Source organism: Ictalurus punctatus, chromosome 14 (genome assembly GCF_001660625.3).
Source record: "Ictalurus punctatus breed USDA103 chromosome 14, Coco_2.0, whole genome shotgun sequence".
NCBI lineage: Eukaryota > Metazoa > Chordata > Actinopteri > Siluriformes > Ictaluridae > Ictalurus > Ictalurus punctatus.
The window spans coordinates 28,511,390-28,531,085 of NC_030429.2; the positions used below are offsets into that span (position 1 = coordinate 28,511,390).

General features: G+C 42.1%; 2 long non-coding RNA genes and 3 gene segments (V, D, J or C); 2 read left to right on the forward strand and 3 right to left on the reverse strand.

The window, feature by feature from the left end:
* Positions 1-597: 597 nt before the first annotated feature.
* LOC108274879 (immunoglobulin kappa variable 3-15-like) lies at positions 598-1,381 on the reverse strand. The segment is given in 2 exon segments: positions 598-1,180; positions 1,287-1,381. Coding segments are annotated over 2 exon segments (408 nt in total).
* Positions 1,174-2,937, forward strand: LOC128634998 (uncharacterized). The gene is made up of 2 exons (XR_008397905.1): positions 1,174-1,578; positions 2,462-2,937. It is a non-coding gene; the product is annotated as an uncharacterized LOC128634998 (long non-coding RNA).
* Positions 2,938-8,164: 5,227 nt separating this feature from the next.
* Positions 8,165-9,905, reverse strand: LOC128634988 (immunoglobulin kappa variable 3D-7-like). The segment is given in 2 exon segments: positions 8,165-9,589; positions 9,717-9,905. Coding segments are annotated over 2 exon segments (417 nt in total).
* A 1,032-nt stretch (positions 9,906-10,937) lies between these two features.
* Positions 10,938-11,897, reverse strand: LOC108274878 (immunoglobulin kappa variable 6D-21-like). The segment is given in 2 exon segments: positions 10,938-11,679; positions 11,786-11,897. Coding segments are annotated over 2 exon segments (408 nt in total).
* An 11-nt stretch (positions 11,898-11,908) lies between these two features.
* Positions 11,909-13,498, forward strand: LOC128634990 (uncharacterized). The gene is made up of 2 exons (XR_008397897.1): positions 11,909-12,125; positions 13,023-13,498. It is a non-coding gene; the product is annotated as an uncharacterized LOC128634990 (long non-coding RNA).
* Positions 13,499-19,696: the final 6,198 nt, after the last annotated feature.

The window sequence follows — 19,696 nt, forward strand, 5'->3', positions numbered from 1 at the left end:
AGCCCCTTTCCTACAATCTGAACCTTCTGAAGATACAGACCTAGATCTCTAGTCTACAGGTTAGAACAGAACTCTTTTCCAGGTGATGAAGATTATGGAGCAGATCGGCTACTTTGCAGACTCTCTGCAGTGTACAGCTGGATTTATGGATCTGCAATGACGAAAGCTTTTCATTATTTTCTTCCTAAGTAGATTGATCTTTTATCAGCCAGGTGCTCTGACTGGAGCTGATCGTCTGCTCTTTTAGCTCAGAATATAATCAGGGGAAACGAAGCAAGAGCTTTCTAGGCACAGATGTTTTAAACGACACCATAAATACAGTCATTACATCATCACGTAGACCTGCGTCAAACTGCCTTCACATTTATCTTCAGTCAAATGAAGCTTTATGTTCTATTGTGGTGATTTTTCCTTCAGCAGGAACTCGGGTCATGTGTGTTTCAGGTGTTCAATTCAATTCAGTTTCATTTCTATGGGGTAGAAAAGGAGACTGTTTGGTGGTTAAACTTTACAGATGATGAGAAAATGAATATTGAAATAGAGAATAATATAGAAATGAATGTTGAGTCTTATTGAAAGATCCTGCACTACATTGTGTGTTACAGTAGTATGGAGTAGACACTGCTCCTCTTAGCAGAAGGTGGAAATCATCATATACCATTACACACATCAGCTGATTTTTCATCACAGAAGGAACAGCTGATGAAGAGTTTTCTGCTTTTCAGGAATGATTATGTTTTAAACATCAGCACGTTTGATGATGTTCAGTGGAGTGCAGCTTTAGCAGCTCTGCAGCTGTTCTCAGATCAGTGTGTGTTTCTGAGTCAGAGCACTTCCTCTACAGCTGAGGGAGGTTTTTGTACGGCGCTATAACACTGTGTGTACGGAAAGCTATTACTCTGCTGACAGTAATAATCTCCTGCATCTTCAGACTGAACTCCAGAGATTTTTAGACTGTATTGTGAACCAGATCCACTGCCACTGAAACGATCTGGAATCCCAGACTGACGAGAAGCTGCATTATAGATCAGGAGTTTAGGAGCTTCTCCAGATTTCTGCAGGTACCAGTGGAGGTAACTGCTAACACTCTGACTGGATGTACAGGTGAGAGTAACAGATTGTCCTGGAGAAACAGACTGAGATCCTGGAGACTGAGTCAGGACGATTTCCCCAAAGGACTCTAAAGAAATGGATGCAGAGTTAAAATAATGTCAACAAATGTAGTAATGAGTGTGAGAGTGATGTGATGATGTGTATGAATAATAAAAGTAAAGAGAGAGTCTCACGGTGAGCGAGGAGTCCCAGTGTCCCCAGCAGTAGAATCAGTACCATCGTCATTGTGCTGCGTGTCAGTGGCTCTGAAAGGACTGAACACACTCTGATCAGCACTACAGCTCTTAAAGTGTGTGCAGCACTGACACAGCACACATATGCAAACACCACAACTCTGTGTGTGTGTGTGTGTGTGTGTGTGTGTGTGTGGTCACTGTAGTGTAACAGAGGTTTTTGTACGACGGTTTCATTAGAATGTATCACTGTGGTTGACTTTCGGTGGAGGAACCAAACTCATCGTGAAAAGTAAGTCTCTCTTCTTTATTTAAAATGGAATAAATTCATGGATTTATTTTTATTATTAATTTGATTATTGAACAAACTTTAGAAAAGTTGAAAATTAATCATTTTAAATGTTTGTTATGAAGGTTAGTGTGTAAAAAATCAGTATCTTAAATACATTTATTTTTTGTGTTGATTGTAATGATTATATTTCATCGTTAAAAGTGAGAGAATAAATCCAGATGTTTGTGCTGTTTAAATTCACCTTGAGTTCAGCGTCTAGTGATTCATTTTCATTGAGTATCAACACCAGAATAAATCTGATGAAAGTTCTGCTCGGTCCACGATGTAAAGAGTAACTAGTAAATGTTCTCCTGCTGCTGGAACACGTTTGTGCTGCTGCAGAGTTTCCGGTTTTGTCTCTGTTGGAGTTCAGAACATTTACAGAATACACTCACTGAGTGTTTCAGTGTTGGAATACAGTGTGACTACTGGATGCAGTTACAGTACTGAACAGAACTGGGTGAACACTACATCAGAAAGAAGATGGATTATGGTGTGGAGTTAAAGCTGATGGCTTCCACATGTTCTCTTTGTTTGTTAGTGGACTTTAAACCAAATGGACTGATGTTTCTCCAGACAAATTCCTCGTATGTGTGAGCACGCTCGGCAATAAAGCCGATTCTGATTCTGAAACTGCTCCCGAATTGAAGCCCCCCATGTGTCTCTGTTCATTTAGAGTTGGGTTCTGTTTTTATGTCTATGGGTAGAGTTTATAGATGCTGCTGAAGGTCATCGAAGTGTCCAGATGTTTCTACTGAACTGCAGTAATGTGAATCAGCAGTGATGAGTAAATGTTGTGTAAGCGTGTGTAAATGTGTGTGTATTGTGTGTTTGTGGTCTCCAGCCGGTCCCACGGTGAAGCCCTCCGTGTCTCTGCTCCCTCCCTCCTCTCTGCAGCTGTGTGAGGGATCGGCCTCGCTGCTCTGCCTGCTGTCTGCCTACTCTCCACAGGGGGCGCTAGTGAGCTGGACAGTGGACGGCTCAGAGGTGAAGGACGGGGTTCTGACCAGCGCAGAAGAACAGAAGAAGGACGGGTACACACGCAGCAGCACCCTGACCCTCAGCAAAGCGCTCTGGGAAAAGGGGGAGGAGTTTGTCTGTAAGGTCTCCCATGACAACGTCGATCATCCGGTCACGTTCAGAAAGAGCCAGTGTGAAGTCTAACAGCTCCAAGATAGAATTGAACACTGAGCTGCTTACACATCCATCTACAATAGAGTTTCAATTCTACACAATGCTGACATTTCTGTCTTTACTCTCTTCACTGTCCTGTTGCTCTTCCTGTAGTTTTGCTCTGCTGAAATAAAGCTTCATTTTGGACATTGTGTGTTCTTTTATTAGAGTTAATAGTCATTATCAGTGTGATGAGAGAGTGTGTTTAGCTGTAGATTCAGTGCTGTGTGTTGTGCTTCAGTGAGTTTGGCTGAAGGAAGTTGAACATCTGGTGAAAGTGCTGCTCTATTCTGGGAGAAAGAGGATCACTCGGCCGTCTTCATGTAAATCTCTCTCTCACTTCACTTTCTGACTGATTTCCTGGTTAAAACAAACTCCTTTTTTTAATTGATGGTCAATTAATAGATATATAGATAGATACATAGACACATAGATAGATAGATAGATAGATAAAATGGCGTCCTTCTTGTGTGTGTGCTCCTATTGCCAAGACCTTTCAATAATGTTTCATAGTGACATACAAGGCAGCAATTTGCAATAAAAATATTTCCATCATACATCTTTAAATTTCTCCTAAATGTGGCGGAAGGAATGTACTACCCCTTGTGGGGGAATTATTCACCACTTAACTAAGGAAGGCTGAGTGAGCAACAGGATCCTAGTCCCCCCACCCAATGCTTTTAGTCTCTGTACAACTTGTGGTTGTATGTTGGTACCTATCGTGTTGCAACGTAGTGATGCTCAAGATGAGGTGAGGTGGGCTTCAGGATTTGTTCTGTAACACGGCAGCCACCTGAAGTGTGTTTATAGATAACAAGGTAAGTATAGTTAACTACAAGCACCCACCCTCCCTGGATGTAGCAGGATAGAGAGACACCCCCCTCCTTAGTAAGCGACAGAATTAGCATTAACAGTTTTCAGTTTAACTAACAAATGTGTTTATTCACTATGGGTGAATTTGTAACAAAGTAAAACTGAAGAAACAAAAATAATTAAAATAAACTTTGACTATTTCAATTTAACTGTAAACAAACAAAACAACAATTGGTCCGGATTCCTCTTTGACCACGCTGAAGTAATTCACGAGAGTCAGTTCAGCTCAAAATAGAAACAAAGGTCACAAATCCAACACGATGCTAAACAGTCCAATCACGTGTCAGAATGTTCATGAACACATAGGAGGAGAGTATGAATCCTTTTTAGAAAAAGTCTGTGGTCATGGTTCCATAAATAAGTTTTTCCAACTCAACTGTTTGGTCTTTATCCCTTAAGAAGAAAACATGGTGACTTGCTTACCAGTGTTCAGTTGAAAATGGGAAGCATAATGTACATCAGCACTCTTGTATCTTGGATGAGGTGCTGAATGATGTCCAGCGGATGGCAGAGTAATGTCTCTCCACCCAATGACCCCCAGCGATTGTGCTCACGCTCAACGCTGCAGCCCGATTCAGCAAGGCTGCAATCCCGGCCAACGGAGATCCAATCGAGAAGATGGGCATCACAAGAGCCCATCCAATAAATTCCTTATGTTCTGAATTCCTTTGAACAAGCAAAACAAAACTTGTAAGCTGTAACATAAAGCAAACACAGGAGTATTCGACTCCAATAGCAAATAACTCGCTACATGCTAACAGCCTATTTCCCCGCTCCACACACACAAACACGAAGGAAAACCTGTTTCCTCGCCTTCTATGACAGACTTGTTGAAGACAAACGGATTTTTAGAAACAACGTAATGTGGCTCTGGAATACATCACGGGTCTAAACTTAACTTTTTACCGTTGTGATATACCCGAAGTTAACTCTTCAGCTCAACTCTCGCCGCTGCTCTAATTCTGTCTATCTCACCACGCCACTCCTCACACAAAATGGCGGTGTTCACGTCAACGCAATATCAAAATAAAAGTCTTTACTGAATAGACTTTGTAGGTTCCCCTACATTAATATAGACTAATCTGCTTCATCTGCATCAGCTTGTGACTTTCGTCAGACCTACTGGAGATCTGATCTTCAAAGCTTGCATTATCCTCCATGTATTCCTTTCTACCTCAGCATGTGGGCTTTATATATTTCAAGCATATAATGGTACAGGGTTCCACAGCAACCTGTTTTGAGCGTCTTCAGCTCAAGGTTGTTTTGACTGCACCAGACAGTTAACTGTTCAGCCTTGCCTCTGTAAGCAGACTTGTCACCATCCCGAATGAGGGCCATGACTGATGTGTAGAGTGATGTGAATTTCCCCAGCCTCACCTGCTGCTGCTGTCTCTATCAGGAAGCTCAGTATCCACAGACAGGTGGAGGTGGGTCATAGAAAGCTGGATCAGTTTAGTTTGGAGGTGATCTGTGATGACTGGGTTAAACGCCAAGCTGGAGTACACAAATAGGATCCTTGCATTAGTCCCTGTATGGTCGAGGTGTTGGAGGATATAATGCAATCCCATGTTGAGGCAAATTGAAGCAGGTCTAGCAGGAGCCAGTGATGTCTTTCAGGTGTATCAGCAGCAATGTAAGAAATGTATGATCACAGATGTTTCCTTGTTAGCATTACACCCTGAATTTAGCTAGTCATTTGCTAATCTTTTTGCTATGATCATCTCTATGGACTTTGCCAGTGGTGCACTGATTTCTAGTTCTTGCCCTGCCAGCGTGCTGTGGCAGCAACTCTACAGTTGGCAACAGAGTAGGGTTAGACAGTGTAATGCAACCCACAACACTGAATGCACTCATGTATACAGCAGGTGTAATAACAGGTTTCATGCAGGGATTCGGACTGGCTTAAGCTCACCTGTGTCCAAAGTCTCTGGTGTGTGTTCTGTCTAATACGATAAATCACAAGCAGGTTGGTTTGAGCTATATGTCTGATGTTCATCTTGTGTCATGTTGCTGGTGGTCTGATCAAATCAGTTCAGCCATACTGATTACCCTCAGACACTATCAAACACCTAGTAGGTGTCTAAGTGCCCCTTGATTACTGTGGAGAGCAGGCCATTGACAATACCCCTCTCCATACCATTAAAGATTCTGGTGGACCCCACCCCTGATGGAGAGCTTATGGGCAACTAAACAACAAAATTGAGTTGTCCTTATTTTTTTGAGTTGATTGTTTTCATTTGTACCAGAGAAAATAAAGTCGGTTGTATTTGGTTTGTATTTGGGACAAGCAGCCTGCTAACTTTGAAGTGAGGTGATATACACAGTAACCATTCTCAAATCTGAGTTGAAGAATGAAACAAGACAAAACTGAGTTTTGAACATACCATATTATCCCTGATTCTGCATGAACAGTCTATGGACTAAAATGGATCCTAAAATCCCACTGTATAAGTAGATTTTGAATGTATCCCCCTTTTGGCATGGCTCCACTCATGCCTACACACGGCATTGTTCTATTAACACAAAAATAGAAACGGTGCCTAACCCTGTTGATGTTGGAATGATTTTCTAAAAAGGAAACTTACATTTCATCTGATTTTTATTTTTATATCTTTTCTGCACGTTCAACAAAAATGGATTTAAATGAGTATAATTGTGACATTTGCTTTTATTTGCTTATTTTTTCAATTGGCAACCAAAGGATAGCAACATATTGATAAATAAATACAATCCTTGTAAAATTGATGGGATGTCACATTTTCACCATGAGTACCTGCATACGTGACCAACACCATTGTACAGCTTGGTGTTCCACAAGGTTCTATTTTATGCCCACTGATTTCCTCTCTATATATGCTGTCTCTGGGTAAAATTATTCATAAACATGGAATTAGCTTGCACTATTATGCTGATGACACGCAGTTGTATGTTTCAGCAAAGCCAAAGTTGAGGAATGTGTAAAGGACATTAGACACTGGATGCTTATAAACTTCTTTCTACTAAATTCTGACAAGACAGAAGTGCTTCCACATTTGTAAGTCACGTTGGATAAAAGCATCTGCTAAATGAATAAATGTAAATGTACTTGTACTAGGACCACATGCAATTAAGTAATCTTTCTGATCTCACAGTAACTCTGGATGGTCTTTCTGTTCCATCATCCATCCATCCATCTGTAGCCCAGACTTAATAATGAGAAACACTATTTAGCTGTCTAACCAAGTCACAAAAGGGTTAACTTTGATTTTCTTGCTATCTTTGATGGATTTGTAAGTGAGCAAATGGGTGAAGTCTATGAGGCAGTGAGCTGACCAATCAGCTGCCAGCTAGGATCTGTTACAGTTACACCTCTAGGTTAGTGTCTCGGCACGTTCTTTTTGGCGCTTGCACCTGAGCATAGGAGGCTGCGTTATCCACTTGAGAGTAAAAGAGAGCTGTGCCTGAATCCACTGTTGTCACAGAGCTAAAGGCGGTGAATTCTGCTAAAACGGTCAGGTTTTGTTAAAGAGTTGGAAACATCGTGCGGGGATCCTTTCCACGGAATGATACAGATCCCCACATTCCAGGCGTTCTCCCAGAGAATCATAGATTCCCAGTCCGGGTGGCTGGGTGGCGAGCCAACCGTGTTTGTGACTCTGACTTTAGACGGATTGCCAGGATCATCTACTTCATCTTCATGGTGGTAGGACAAACACTAACATGAACTAAAAAGGGCCCAACGTTGGTGACTGACATCTTGTCAACAAAGGCAAGTGAAACTGAGGACGAACTGAGCTCAAGGGAATTTAAAAGGGGATTTATTTACGTGCACACTTTATTGTTTATTTTGTTATTTTTCATAACTGTTTCTGAATATATATGTATCAGCCCTCTTTATTTAATACACTTTATGCAAACTGTCATTCTGGCGTGGTATTCTTTTTATTGACCTTCAATTCTCAGGCTCTTAACAATTTAGCATCTTCTGATTCTGGTCCAAATTCATATTACTGATAACCTCTAAGACTACTTTAGACTACTACACCTATGTACATTCTTACTACCTCGTAATAAGGGTTACACATCCATCTTCTACCACTTACTCCTTCTTCAGGGTCACGGGGGAACATGGAGACTATCCCAGGGAGCATGGGGCACAAGGCGGGGTACACCCTGGACAGGGTGCCAATCCATCGCAGGGCACAATCACACACACACTCACACACCCATTCATACACTATGGACACTTCAGACACGCCAATCAGCCTACCATGCATGTCTTTGGACTGGGGGAAGGAAACCGGAGTACCTGGGGGAAACCCCCGCAGCACGGGGAGAACATGCAAACTACGCACACACAGGGGCCCAGCGGGAATCGAACACTGGACCCTGGAGGCATGTGCAGCAGTAAAAGACCTTGGAGTGATTATTGACTCCAGTCTTTCATATGCAGCTCATATTGATAATATTACTAGGATATCCTTCTTTCATCTCAGAAATATTGCTAAGATATTTCTCCAGCACCACAGCACACAGCACGGCACAGCAGATCTCTCTCCCTTTCCTACTTTGACTCTTTTTCTTTAATTTTCTTTTTTAATTTTATTACTATATTTGATTACTTGAGCACCGCTACAGTAGATTGTAGCTTGTCCTGTTCATTGTTTAAATTGAATTTCCAGTCCATTTTTTAACAGTGTGCAAGTAAAAGGACACCTCGACCAAGATAATGGATACCGCAACCAGCAATGCAATGTAGTGTACTCCATAAGAGGAGCTCCTCCAGTACCGGAATCGACCAGTCACATGCCGGAAGGAGATCCCGGTGGAGTTAAGGATATGGAGACTCGAGTCGGGGGCGATGGTGCGGAACAAAAAGATGGAGAGTTGTCATGTGGAATGTTCTCTGTTGTCATGGGAATGTACACATCAAAGTAGGTATTTATTTGGTATTTATAAAGAAATATGACCAGAACCAATAAAACCTCTCTTAAAAATAATAAAATCCTTGTTACAAAATTGTAGATGTGCCAGTTTGTGTTTTTAACATCCCTTTCCAGATTTATCTCCCCGCCCCCTCCCTTGCTGGTATAATATCCAACCACGTCTTCATGGAAGGGAAATTGTGATGCTACAGCACACACAGACATTTTATACAATTATGGGCTTCCAAATTTGTCAACAATCTGGGGAAGAACCACATACAGTATGATAAGGAGTTCACATACATTTCCTATTCATTGTTAACTCAAATAAATACTAAGGTTACAAAATGGTAACAAATTAAAGTTAAGTTATAGATATATTTGTGTGTTAAATAATGAACAAGTGTTCATTATTCAACAAAAATTATGTTTAATCATTTATCCAAAGCAACTGAGCTGAGAAGTCTGAGGGTTAAGCACTTTACAGAGCATTAAATATTGAATGAGTACTGCCCCTGTGAGTGTGTGTGAGTGTTAGTTCTCCTCCACAGTGTGTGTGTGTGTGTGTGTGTGTGTGTGTGTGTGTGTGTGTGTGTGTGTGTGTGTATGATTGTGCTGTATCACATCGTCCCCCTCAGCACCTGCAGTAGGTCCCAGCTGCAGCAGTCACACTCACACAGGTTTTTGTACGACGCTCTAACACTGTGTGAACACCCAGCTACCACTGATATCATGTACACTCTGACAGTAATAATCTCCAGCATCTTCAGTCTGGACTCCACTGATGGTCAGACTGAAATCAGATCCAGATCCACTGCCACTGAAACGAGCTGGAATACCTGATGCTCTAGTGCTAGCATAATAGATCAGGAGTTTAGGAGCTTCTCCAGCTTTCTGCTGATACCAGGACAAATAATCACTATAAACAGCAGAGCTGGTTTTACAGCTGATGGTGAGTGTCTCTCCTGGAGAAACAGGTTTCACTGCAGGACTCTGAGTCACAGTCACCTGACCTCTGGATCCTGAAAAAAAGAAGAAGAAGAAATCCGTTCCCTACATTAATAATGATGTTGAGTGTGAAGTTCATCTAGTCGGCCTACTTCACATGGATTTGTCAGCTGAACAGGAGAAGATAAAACACTGTGTTACCTCGAGCGCAGAGAGCCAGTGTGCAGATGAAGACGCTGATCAAACTCATGGTTGCTGTGGGTGAAGTCGCTGAGCAGCAGCTCTCAGTCATGAAGTGTTAAAGTCACAGGGCTATAAACACTCGCAGAGCGCTGAAGCATGAGCTGCTAATGCAAAGTGGAACCTCTCTCTATGGAAACGTGTGTGTGTGTGTGCGTATGTGTGTGTGTGTGTGTGTGTGTGTGTGTGTGTGGTCACTGTAGTGTAACAGAGGGTTTTGTACCGTGACTGTATCACTGTAGAACCAAAGCCTGCTGTGCCCAATGCTCCGAGACTCAAAGGACAAAAGCAGTGTATTATTATCTAGAACAGATTCCATCTCTGCTGTGAATTGAGCTCCACTGAATTCTGAGGTGAGTGGGCCAGTGGAATGAAAGTCCTCCACCAAGTTAATGACCTGCTTTTGATTTGTTAGTGGGGTCGTCCTGGTCCTCCACTCTTCACCTTCGGAGCAGAAAAGAAGGACGCCCGGGTCTGTGCAAACATTCACACACAACTTTACTAAAGGATTGATAAATGAGGCCCGGTGTGTGTGTCCTCGTCTTTTATTAAAGATTTAAACAATTCTGATTCATTTACCAGATCCAGATGTTCTACATTATTTCAGCATTTAACACACGGGACTATAAAGCAACTTCTGACAAATAAAACCTTTATGTTTCAAACCAATAAAGTCATAGATTGTTTAGATAGAGACAGGAAGTTACCCACAGCCTTGTAGAACATCCAAGCACTTCTCCCATCAGCCCCTTTCCTACAATCTGAACCTCCTGAAGATACAGACCTAGATCTCTAGTCTACAGGTTAGAACAGAACTCTTTTCCAGGTGATGAAGATTATGGCGCAGATCGGCTACTTTGCAGACTCTCTGCAGTGTACAGATGGATTTATGGATCTGCAATGACGAAAGCTTTTCATTATTTTCTTCCTAAGTAGACTGATCTTTTATCAGCCAGGTGCTCTGACTGGAGCTGATCGTCTGCTCTTTTAGCTCAGAATATAATCAGGGGAAAGGAAGCAAGAGCTTTCTAGGCACAGATGTTTTAAACGACACCATAAATACAGTCATTACATCATCACGTAGACCTGCGTCAAACTGCCTTCACATTTATCTTCAGTCAAATGAAGCTTTATGTTCTATTGTGGTGATTTTTCCTTCAGCAGGAACTCGGGTCATGTGTGTTTCAGGTGTTCAATTCAATTCAGTTTTATTTCTATGGGGTAGAAAAGGAGACTGTTTGGTGGTTAAACTTTACAGATGATGAGAAAATGAATATTGAAATAGAGAATAATATAGAAATGAATGTTGAGTCTTATTGAAAGATCCTGCACTACATTGTGTGTTACAGTAGTGTGGAGTAGACACTGCTCCTCTTAGCAGAAGGTGGAAATCATCATATACCATTACACACATCAGCTGATTTTTCATCACAGAAGGAACAGCTGATGAAGAGTTTTCTGCTTTTCAGGAATGATTATGTTTTAAACATCAGCACGTTTGATGATGTTCAGTGGAGTGCAGCTTTAGCAGCTCTGCAGCTGTTCTCAGATCAGTGTGTGTTTCTGAGTCAGAGCACTTCCTCTACAGCTGAGGGAGGTTTTTGTACGGCGCTATAACACTGTGTGTACGGAGTGCTGTAACCCTGCTGACAGTAATAATCTCCTGCATCTTCAGACTGAACTCCAGAGATTTTAAGACTAAACTGTGAACCAGATCCACTGCCACTGAAGCGATCTGGAATCCCAGACTCACGAGAAGTTGCATATCTGATCAGGAGTTTAGGAGCTTCTCCAGGTTTCTGCAGGTACCAGTGGAGGTTATTGCTAATACTCTGACTGGATGTACAGGTGAGAGTAACAGATTGTCCTGGAGAAACAGACTGAGATCCTGGAGACTGAGTCAGGACGATTTCCCCAAAGGACTCTAAAGAAAAGGATGCAGAGTTAAAATAATGTAAACAAATGTAGTAATGAGTGTGAGAGTGATGTGATGATGTGTATGAATAATAAAAGTAAAGAGAGAGTCTCACGGTGAGCGAGGAGTCCCAGTGTCCCCAGCAGTAGAATCAGTACCATCATCATTGTGCTGCGTGTCAGTGGCTCTGAAAGGACTGAACACACTCTGATCAGCACTACAGCTCTTAAAGTGTGTGCAGCACTGACACAGCACACATATGCAAACACCACAACTGTGTGTGTGTGTGTGTGTGTGTGTCTGTGTGTGTGTGTGTGTGTGTGTGTGTGTGTGTGTGTGTGTGTGTGTGTGTGTGTGTGGTCACTGTAGTGTAACAGAGGTTTTTGTACGACGGTTTCATTAGAATGTATCACTGTGGTTGACTTTCGGTGGAGGAACCAAACTCATCGTGAAAAGTAAGTCTCTCTTCTTTATTTAAAATTCTATATTTTTATTTTCATCGTTACTCAGAATATTGAATAAAGTTTAGACGAAAAGAAAATTGTTTATTTTATTTGTTTATGTTTGTGTTGAACCCCAGTAAGTAAATAATGTAGGCATTATAAATTCACTAAATTATTTATTTATTTATTTACTTATTTATTTATTATGGATTTGTACTTAATGATAATGAATGTAGGTGTGTTTTTTTTAAAAACTCTGACAGTAAAATAAAAATAATTTATAAGAAAGAATAAATGAGGAGTGAGCTGTTAGCTGAATAAGTACGCAGTGTGTTCCTCAGTAAACGGAGCACTTTTACATTCACAGCTTCTTAAGTTCATATTGTGTGCTGTGAAGGACATGGTATAAAACTTAATCCTGTGTCTGTTAGCCCTCTATCATTTCACTGATGTACTGATTTTGAATCTCCAAACAAAGATAAACAGTGTGTAGAAAGGTGGATGTGGTGTGATGTGGTTATTTCCATCACTGGACTGATTTCTCAGACTTTTTGCCAGATATATGATTTCTAATCGAGTAAATCTTGTTATCAGGAAACTCAAAGGGAAGGTGTGATGTTGTATTTTCCAGCCCTGATTCTGTGGAATATCAGTGTATTTACATCATCAGTGTCTTTATTTTACTGTAGGACTACATGTAAAAGTAGCAGAACAACTTAGGAGGACTGGAATACACTCCCAGAATAAATCTGATCAAAGTCCGAGTCGCTCCACAATATAACGAGTGACTAGTAAATGTTCTCCTGCTGAGTAGTTCTACTGAACTGCAGTAATGTGAATCAGCAGTGATGAGTAAATGTTGTGTAAGCGTGTGTAAATGTGTGTTTCTTGTGTGTTTGTGGTCTCCAGCCGGTCCCACGGTGAAGCCCTCCGTGTCTCTGCTCCCTCCCTCCTCTCTGCAGCTGTCTGAGGGATCGGCCTCGCTGCTCTGCCTGCTGTCTGCCTACTCTCCACAGGGGGCGCTGGTGAGCTGGACTGTGGACGGCTCAGAGGTGAAGGACGGGGTTCTGACCAGCGCAGAAGAACAGAAGAAGGACGGGTACACACGCAGCAGCACCCTGACCCTCAGCAAAGCGCTCTGGGAAAAGGGGGAGGAGTTTGTCTGTAAGGTCTCCCATGACAACGTCGATCATCCGGTCACGTTCAGAAAGAGCCAGTGTGAAGTCTAACAGCTCCAAGATAGAATTGAACACTGAGCTGCTTACACATCCATCTACAATAGAGTTTCAATTCTACACAATGCTGACATTTCTGTCTTTACTCTCTTCACTGTCCTGTTGCTCTTCCTGTAGTTTTGCTCTGCTGAAATAAAGCTTCATTTTGGACATTGTGTGTTCTTTTATTAGAGTTAATAGTCATTATCAGTGTGATGAGAGAGTGTGTTTAGCTGTAGATTCAGTGCTGTGTGTTGTGCTTCAGTGAGTTTGGCTGAAGGAAGTTGAACATCTGGTGAAAGTGCTGCTCTATTCTGGGAGAAAGAGGATCACTCGGCCGTCTTCATGTAAATCTCTCTCTCACTTCACTGATCTCTCAGTTTTACTGGTTAAAACTGTCTCTGTGTGTTTAGCTGGGTGTGGAGCAGGAAGCTGCTTTCATGTCTTTCTTTACTGCAGGATTTATGGTTGAGGTAACTGACACTGCACACTTATTTTACATTAATAGTACGGAAGAGTCGTCATCTCCTTCATCTGTTCCTACTTGGTGTCAGAACTGGACACTGAATTTAAACTGAAAATGATCTTCTGTGTTTTTCTGACTAAGAATTATAATTTTTTTCTCCCATTTAACTTAAGTGTAGTATTGAACAATTTAGCCAAACATAAGGATGAATATCGGTTTGATCAGATCCAGATTTAAATTGTATTAAATTATATTAAACTGATTATACCTAATTTGTCATTTCTCATGTATGTTCACATTCACATTGATTATTGTAAAGATCCACAAAACACTGAACACTTTCACTCTCTCTAAACACATCAATGCACTTCACATGAGTTTATTATCATATTAATGATTATAATATAATTAAATCCAGTGAGTAATAGACATAAACATGGCTTCCAGGTTGAGCTTGATAGTTGACAGAGCATCCCAGAGAGTCTCCTGGAATTTCTTTTTAAAAATATCAGAAATGTCTTTCCTCAGCGAAGTCAGCAACTCGAGCCTGAGGGCGGTGATGTCGGGGTCAATGCGTGGCAAGGCGGATTCAGGGGAAGGAGGTGATTCACTCGAGGCTGTGGACGTGGCGCATACACTAGGCCACAGTTCTGTCTGAATAGGACTACGAGTTTTCATGTTTATTTCAGACATTTTAACGTAGTTCAAAGTTAAACGTGCAAACAAAAAACGGAGTAGAGTAAGTCAAAATCAAATGTATGACTGAAAAGCGCAAGTTCCTACTCCATTGGAAGCTCAGCAGTGCCCCCAAGAAGTAAAAGAACATTTACATCCGACAAATACTAAGTGCTCATGTTACAGTGAGGGAGATAAAAATCAGTAGAGAAATCGACAATTGACATTAGAGAAAAGACAGGAAGATGTGACAGAACAAGAACAATACAGAAAGTAAAAAAAATAAAAGAAAGAAAAAAATCATTATGATTGTAGGTGTTAATGTTGTGGAAAACAATCTTTTCAGCCTAAGTCAAAAAACTTCAGAGACAGAGGGTTTGTAGATGTCAAAATTTAAATAAACTTTATTGAAACAATAAAGTGAGATGATCTGCAGAAGGTCTGAATTTTACACACACACACACATGTCTTTATATACCTCTCTGAAGCAGTAAAATTATCCCTGGGTGGGGCATTCACCTTTTCTTTCTAGAAACAAACCAGTCTCCATTGCCTTAACTAATTATTCATATCCATATGATACCTTATATATGCGGCACATGTGCTGTCAGTTGTATTTTCTTTAAAAGTTTTACCAGACCAGGGTTTTTTACTTTGTCCCATAATTCACCCTATAGTCTCATCTTGGTACTCTTCCTCCTGGAAGTCATCTTTTCTTTTGACACTGATTTGCAAGCTTAGAGAGCTTTGTTTGAAAACCCAGTTCTGGTATGTGTCTGTGTGTTTATTGCCATAGAGTGAAGCTGATTTAGACAAACACAAGGTTCTAAATGCACACACTTAGAATGTTAGAGTGTTTTATAGTTTTAGATTATGCCTGCTGTGCAGAGGTACGGACTGACACAGAAAACAATTAGGCCTAAAGAATTAGACACAGAATTCATCTAACTCAGTACACTTGGATTATAACTTGATCAACAAGTCTACTATGAATTTAGATAATGCTTCCCACAAATAATTCTAACTGTTGGCTATACACACCAGATTATACCCTATGAACATATCCAAACATTAGTAAACTTTGTAGTTACGCACGTTGATTGCACTTTATCTATACTATATATTTCCCTCCTCTGGGATTTACTAAGTCCCACCTACCTCAAGAGAGTAATCTCACAATCCAGTCCCTTCTTTAAAACTAACTAGTGATCAATGAATGATCACATCAGCCATCTACCAATGACCAAAACCACTTGCTATGGAGACCAGAAACAAACATCTCCTCTCCCATTGGCTAGAAAGGAGTAAAAGATTCTGTCTCCCTTTCCCTATCATAAAAATCAAGCATAGTGTTCGTAAGCATGAGCATTCATTTGGTTCAGCACTTGAGGTTGTCCAGGAAGGGATGTCTGCTTGGGCCTCTTTCTCCTTCAGCAGGTGTATTAGGCTCATCAGAATTGCTCTCAGCAACAGGAGCCCTTCTTTCCTCCTGCTCTGTTGGTACGACCTCTGACTGACCACCTTCTTTGCTATCTCCTGAGACTGCCATTGGTTCTCCCTTACCTTCATTTCAGACCCTCTCTCGCGTGTTGACTTGTTCTTTCTTCTGAGATGTCAGCCACTGGATCGTCCCCTCTGATCATCTGATCCTCGTTTCTCCTAGGACTTAATCTAGGTGCTCACTTTGTATGGCCATTCCCTTCTGGGCTCGAACACACCTAGGTACAGTGCGGGAAAAAAGTATTTGATCCCCTGCTGATTTTGGATGTTTGCCCACTGACAAAGAAATGATCAGTCTATAATTTTAATGGTAGATTTATTTGAACAGTGAGAGACAGAATAACAACAAAAAAAATCCAGAAAAACGCATGTCAAAAATGTTCTGCAGCGGCGCCCCCTCTCTCAGTCATATATAAGAGAAAGTCTTTTTTGTAGTTTGCCAGCCATAGTACAGGTGCAGAGCATAAGTCCATTCAGTGTCAGGTTTTTCCTTAGAACACCCGACTCTCAGGATTTTGTCATGAAAGAGAAATCAGTGATCCACTGAAGACCATAGTTGATAACATCCAGGAAGCTTAACATTTGTTGTGTGTTATGGGGCGGAGGATGACCCCAATCATGTCCTGTTGGCCTTGAGAGCATGCGAGGGAGTCTCTGACCACAGAGGAGTAGACCACAAGGGAGTCCGCAGCCCCTGAGGCAGATGCACCCAGGCATTTTACTGATCTTGGAATGTTCAGGCGAGTAATGGCCTTGAGCTCTCACATGCAGGCACGGTGGAAAAAGAGCTGAGCACAGGTCAACGACAGAAAAATAATAATTATCATGTGGAATGGAAAAGGTTACAGTAGGGACATCAGACAGTAATGCAGTTACTGGGATGACTAGTTCATTGATTTTGCAAATTTTGTGTAAAATGCCATCCTGTTCCAGCCTTAAACATCGGTTACTGGGTGTATTATATAGCAGAACTGTTGGCACAATCACAGCTTGCTGTAATATTGCTAGAATAATAAGGACAGAGGGTATTGTTTTACAGAAAACAGGATGACTATACTTCACTTTAGCTTGATAACGGTGTACATGTTACCTGTCCTGCTTCGACCTTATGTAGCCCATAATGTTCCAGGTATGTTAGCGAGTTCAGGATGAGGAGTGCCACCATCACTGTCTGATTTAAAAACTGGAGACAGACAACTGGGAACACACAACTGCAAAACCCATCATTAAATGTTCAATTTATGCATCAGATCAAGCCCTAGTCAATTAAAATTAATATATATATTTTTAATTATGCTAGGTGATAGGCTAATTATAATAATGAAGTATCATAATAACAATGATAGGCACAGCAGCTCCTCCAGAGCAGTAATAGTGATCTTTATAACAATAATAATTTGGTAAGTGAGCAGACACATGAACAAATAAGCAAATAATGATATATACATACACATATACACATACATACATACATACATACATACATACATACATACATAAACACATACATACATTTAAGGGATGTACATGGCATCAATCTGTATTTATTTTAAGTTGGAAATGGTTTCCAGTTTTCCTCGAATTGCGGCATGCAGCTTTTATTTTTGCCATGGGTATGTATTCTATTATTAGATTAGTGTCACAAATATCCCAGAAGGGACTCTGGACTACAGTTCCCAGCAGCCACTGCACCACACAGCATCTTCATCACATGACCACCTGCACCTGGATATCATTCACTTAACGAGTACCTATGTGTATACAGCCACAGTTTGTGCTGCACTCCTAGTCTTGTGTTGGTCTTTCATTACTGTTGGTTCGGTCTTTGTGTTCATAGTCTTTGTTAATGTTTGATTCTTGCTCTAGTGTTTTGTTGTCTGTTCATAGTTCTTGTTTTGGTATTCATTAAAACTGAAAATCTGCTCTTGCATCCATCTCTGCCTCCAAACCTTGACGGAATGCAAGACCTTAACATGGATGAGGCAGTTTTTTTTAAAGTTCAAGAGGACCTGTATGAAAGACAACAGCTGAGGGGGGAGGATTCTCCCTCATTCAAGCCAACTGGGAGGGGCTCGACATGATGTACTCCATCATGGGGTATGCCAAGGAGGAGCCTTCCAACCAGGCTGGAACCATCTCCCACCCTCCCTCCCCCACTGTGGATCTTGTCCAGCCCGCCGTGACGACTGAGAACGTTGTTCAGCCACCCTGTTCAGCTGAGGACACTGTTCAGTTTCCCGGTTCAGCTGAAGACATTGGTTTTCCTCCCGGTATGGCTTTTTTTGCCTACTCCACCTCGGACGTCACCTCGCCAGGCTCCACTTCGGACATTGCTCTGCCCTCCTACTACACTGGGGACATTGCTCAACCTCTCTGCTCGACTGAGGACGTCGCTCAGCCCCCATGTGCCCCTGAGGACATCGCTCCCCCCCATGCTCCGCTGAGGATGTTCCACTGCCCCATGCTCTGCTGAAGATGTTGCTCCATTTCTTTGCTTCGCGCCATATGTCACTCCCCCTTCCTGCTCCACGGAGGATGTTGCTCACCCCTCATACTTCACAGAGAACCTCGCTCCTCCCTCTGGCCTCGCAGAGAACCTCGCTCCTCCCTCTGGCCTCGCGGAGAACCTCGCTCTCCTCTCTGGCCTCGCAGAAAGCGTTGCTTCCACCTCTAGCTCCGTGGTTAACATCACTCCCCCTTGGGGTCTGCCTTGGGCTTTGTTCTCCTCGCTGGCTTCAGGATGGCTATTGCTCCATGCCCAACCAGGGTGGGGATATTGTGTAATATCTCTGTGGTACAGAAGAGACCATCCCACATCCGTTCCCCAGTGAACACGTTAAGTGTTCTCTTTGTGGTTTTGTGAGAGATTACATTCAAGGGAACTTTGGAACACTTGGGGACCTCTGGTCTGGGTATCCGGTGCCCCGTTGCGGACTTGGTACGTGGGTCGAGAGCCACAGGCTAAGGGGGGGGGGTTCTGTCATGGATTTCCCGGAAGGGACCCCAGACTACAGTTCCCAGCAGCCACTGCACCACATAGCATCACATGACCATCAGCACCTGATTCTCATTCACTTAACGAGCACCTACAGTGAGGGAAAAAAGTATTTGACCCCCTCTCAATCAGAAAGATTTCTGGCTCCCAGGTGTCTTTTATACAGGTAACGAGCTGAGATTAGGAGCACACTCTTAAAGGGAGCGCTCCTAATCTCAGCTTGTTACCTGTATAAAAGACACCTGTCCACAGAAGCAATCAATCATTCAGATTCCAAACTCTCCACCATGGCCAAGACCAAAGAGCTCTCCAAGGATGTCAGGGACAAGACTGTAGACCTACACAAGTCTGGAATGGGCTACAAGACCATTGCCAAGCAGCTTGGTGAGAAGGGGACAACAGTTGGTGCGATTATTCGCAAATGGAAGAAGCACAAAAGAACTGTCGATCTTCCTCGGCCTGGGGCTCCATGCAAGATCTCACCTCGTGGAGTTGCAGTGATCATGAGAACAGTGAGGAATCAGCCCAGAACTACACGGGAGGATCTTGTCAATGATCTCAAGGCAGCTGGGACCATAGTCACCAAGAAAACAATTGGTAACACACTACGTCGTGAAGGACTGAAATTCTGCAGCGCGCGCAAGTCCCCCTGCTCAAGAAAGCACATATACATGCCCGTCTGAAGTTTGCCAATGAACATCTGAATGATTCAGAGGACAACTGGGTGAAAGTG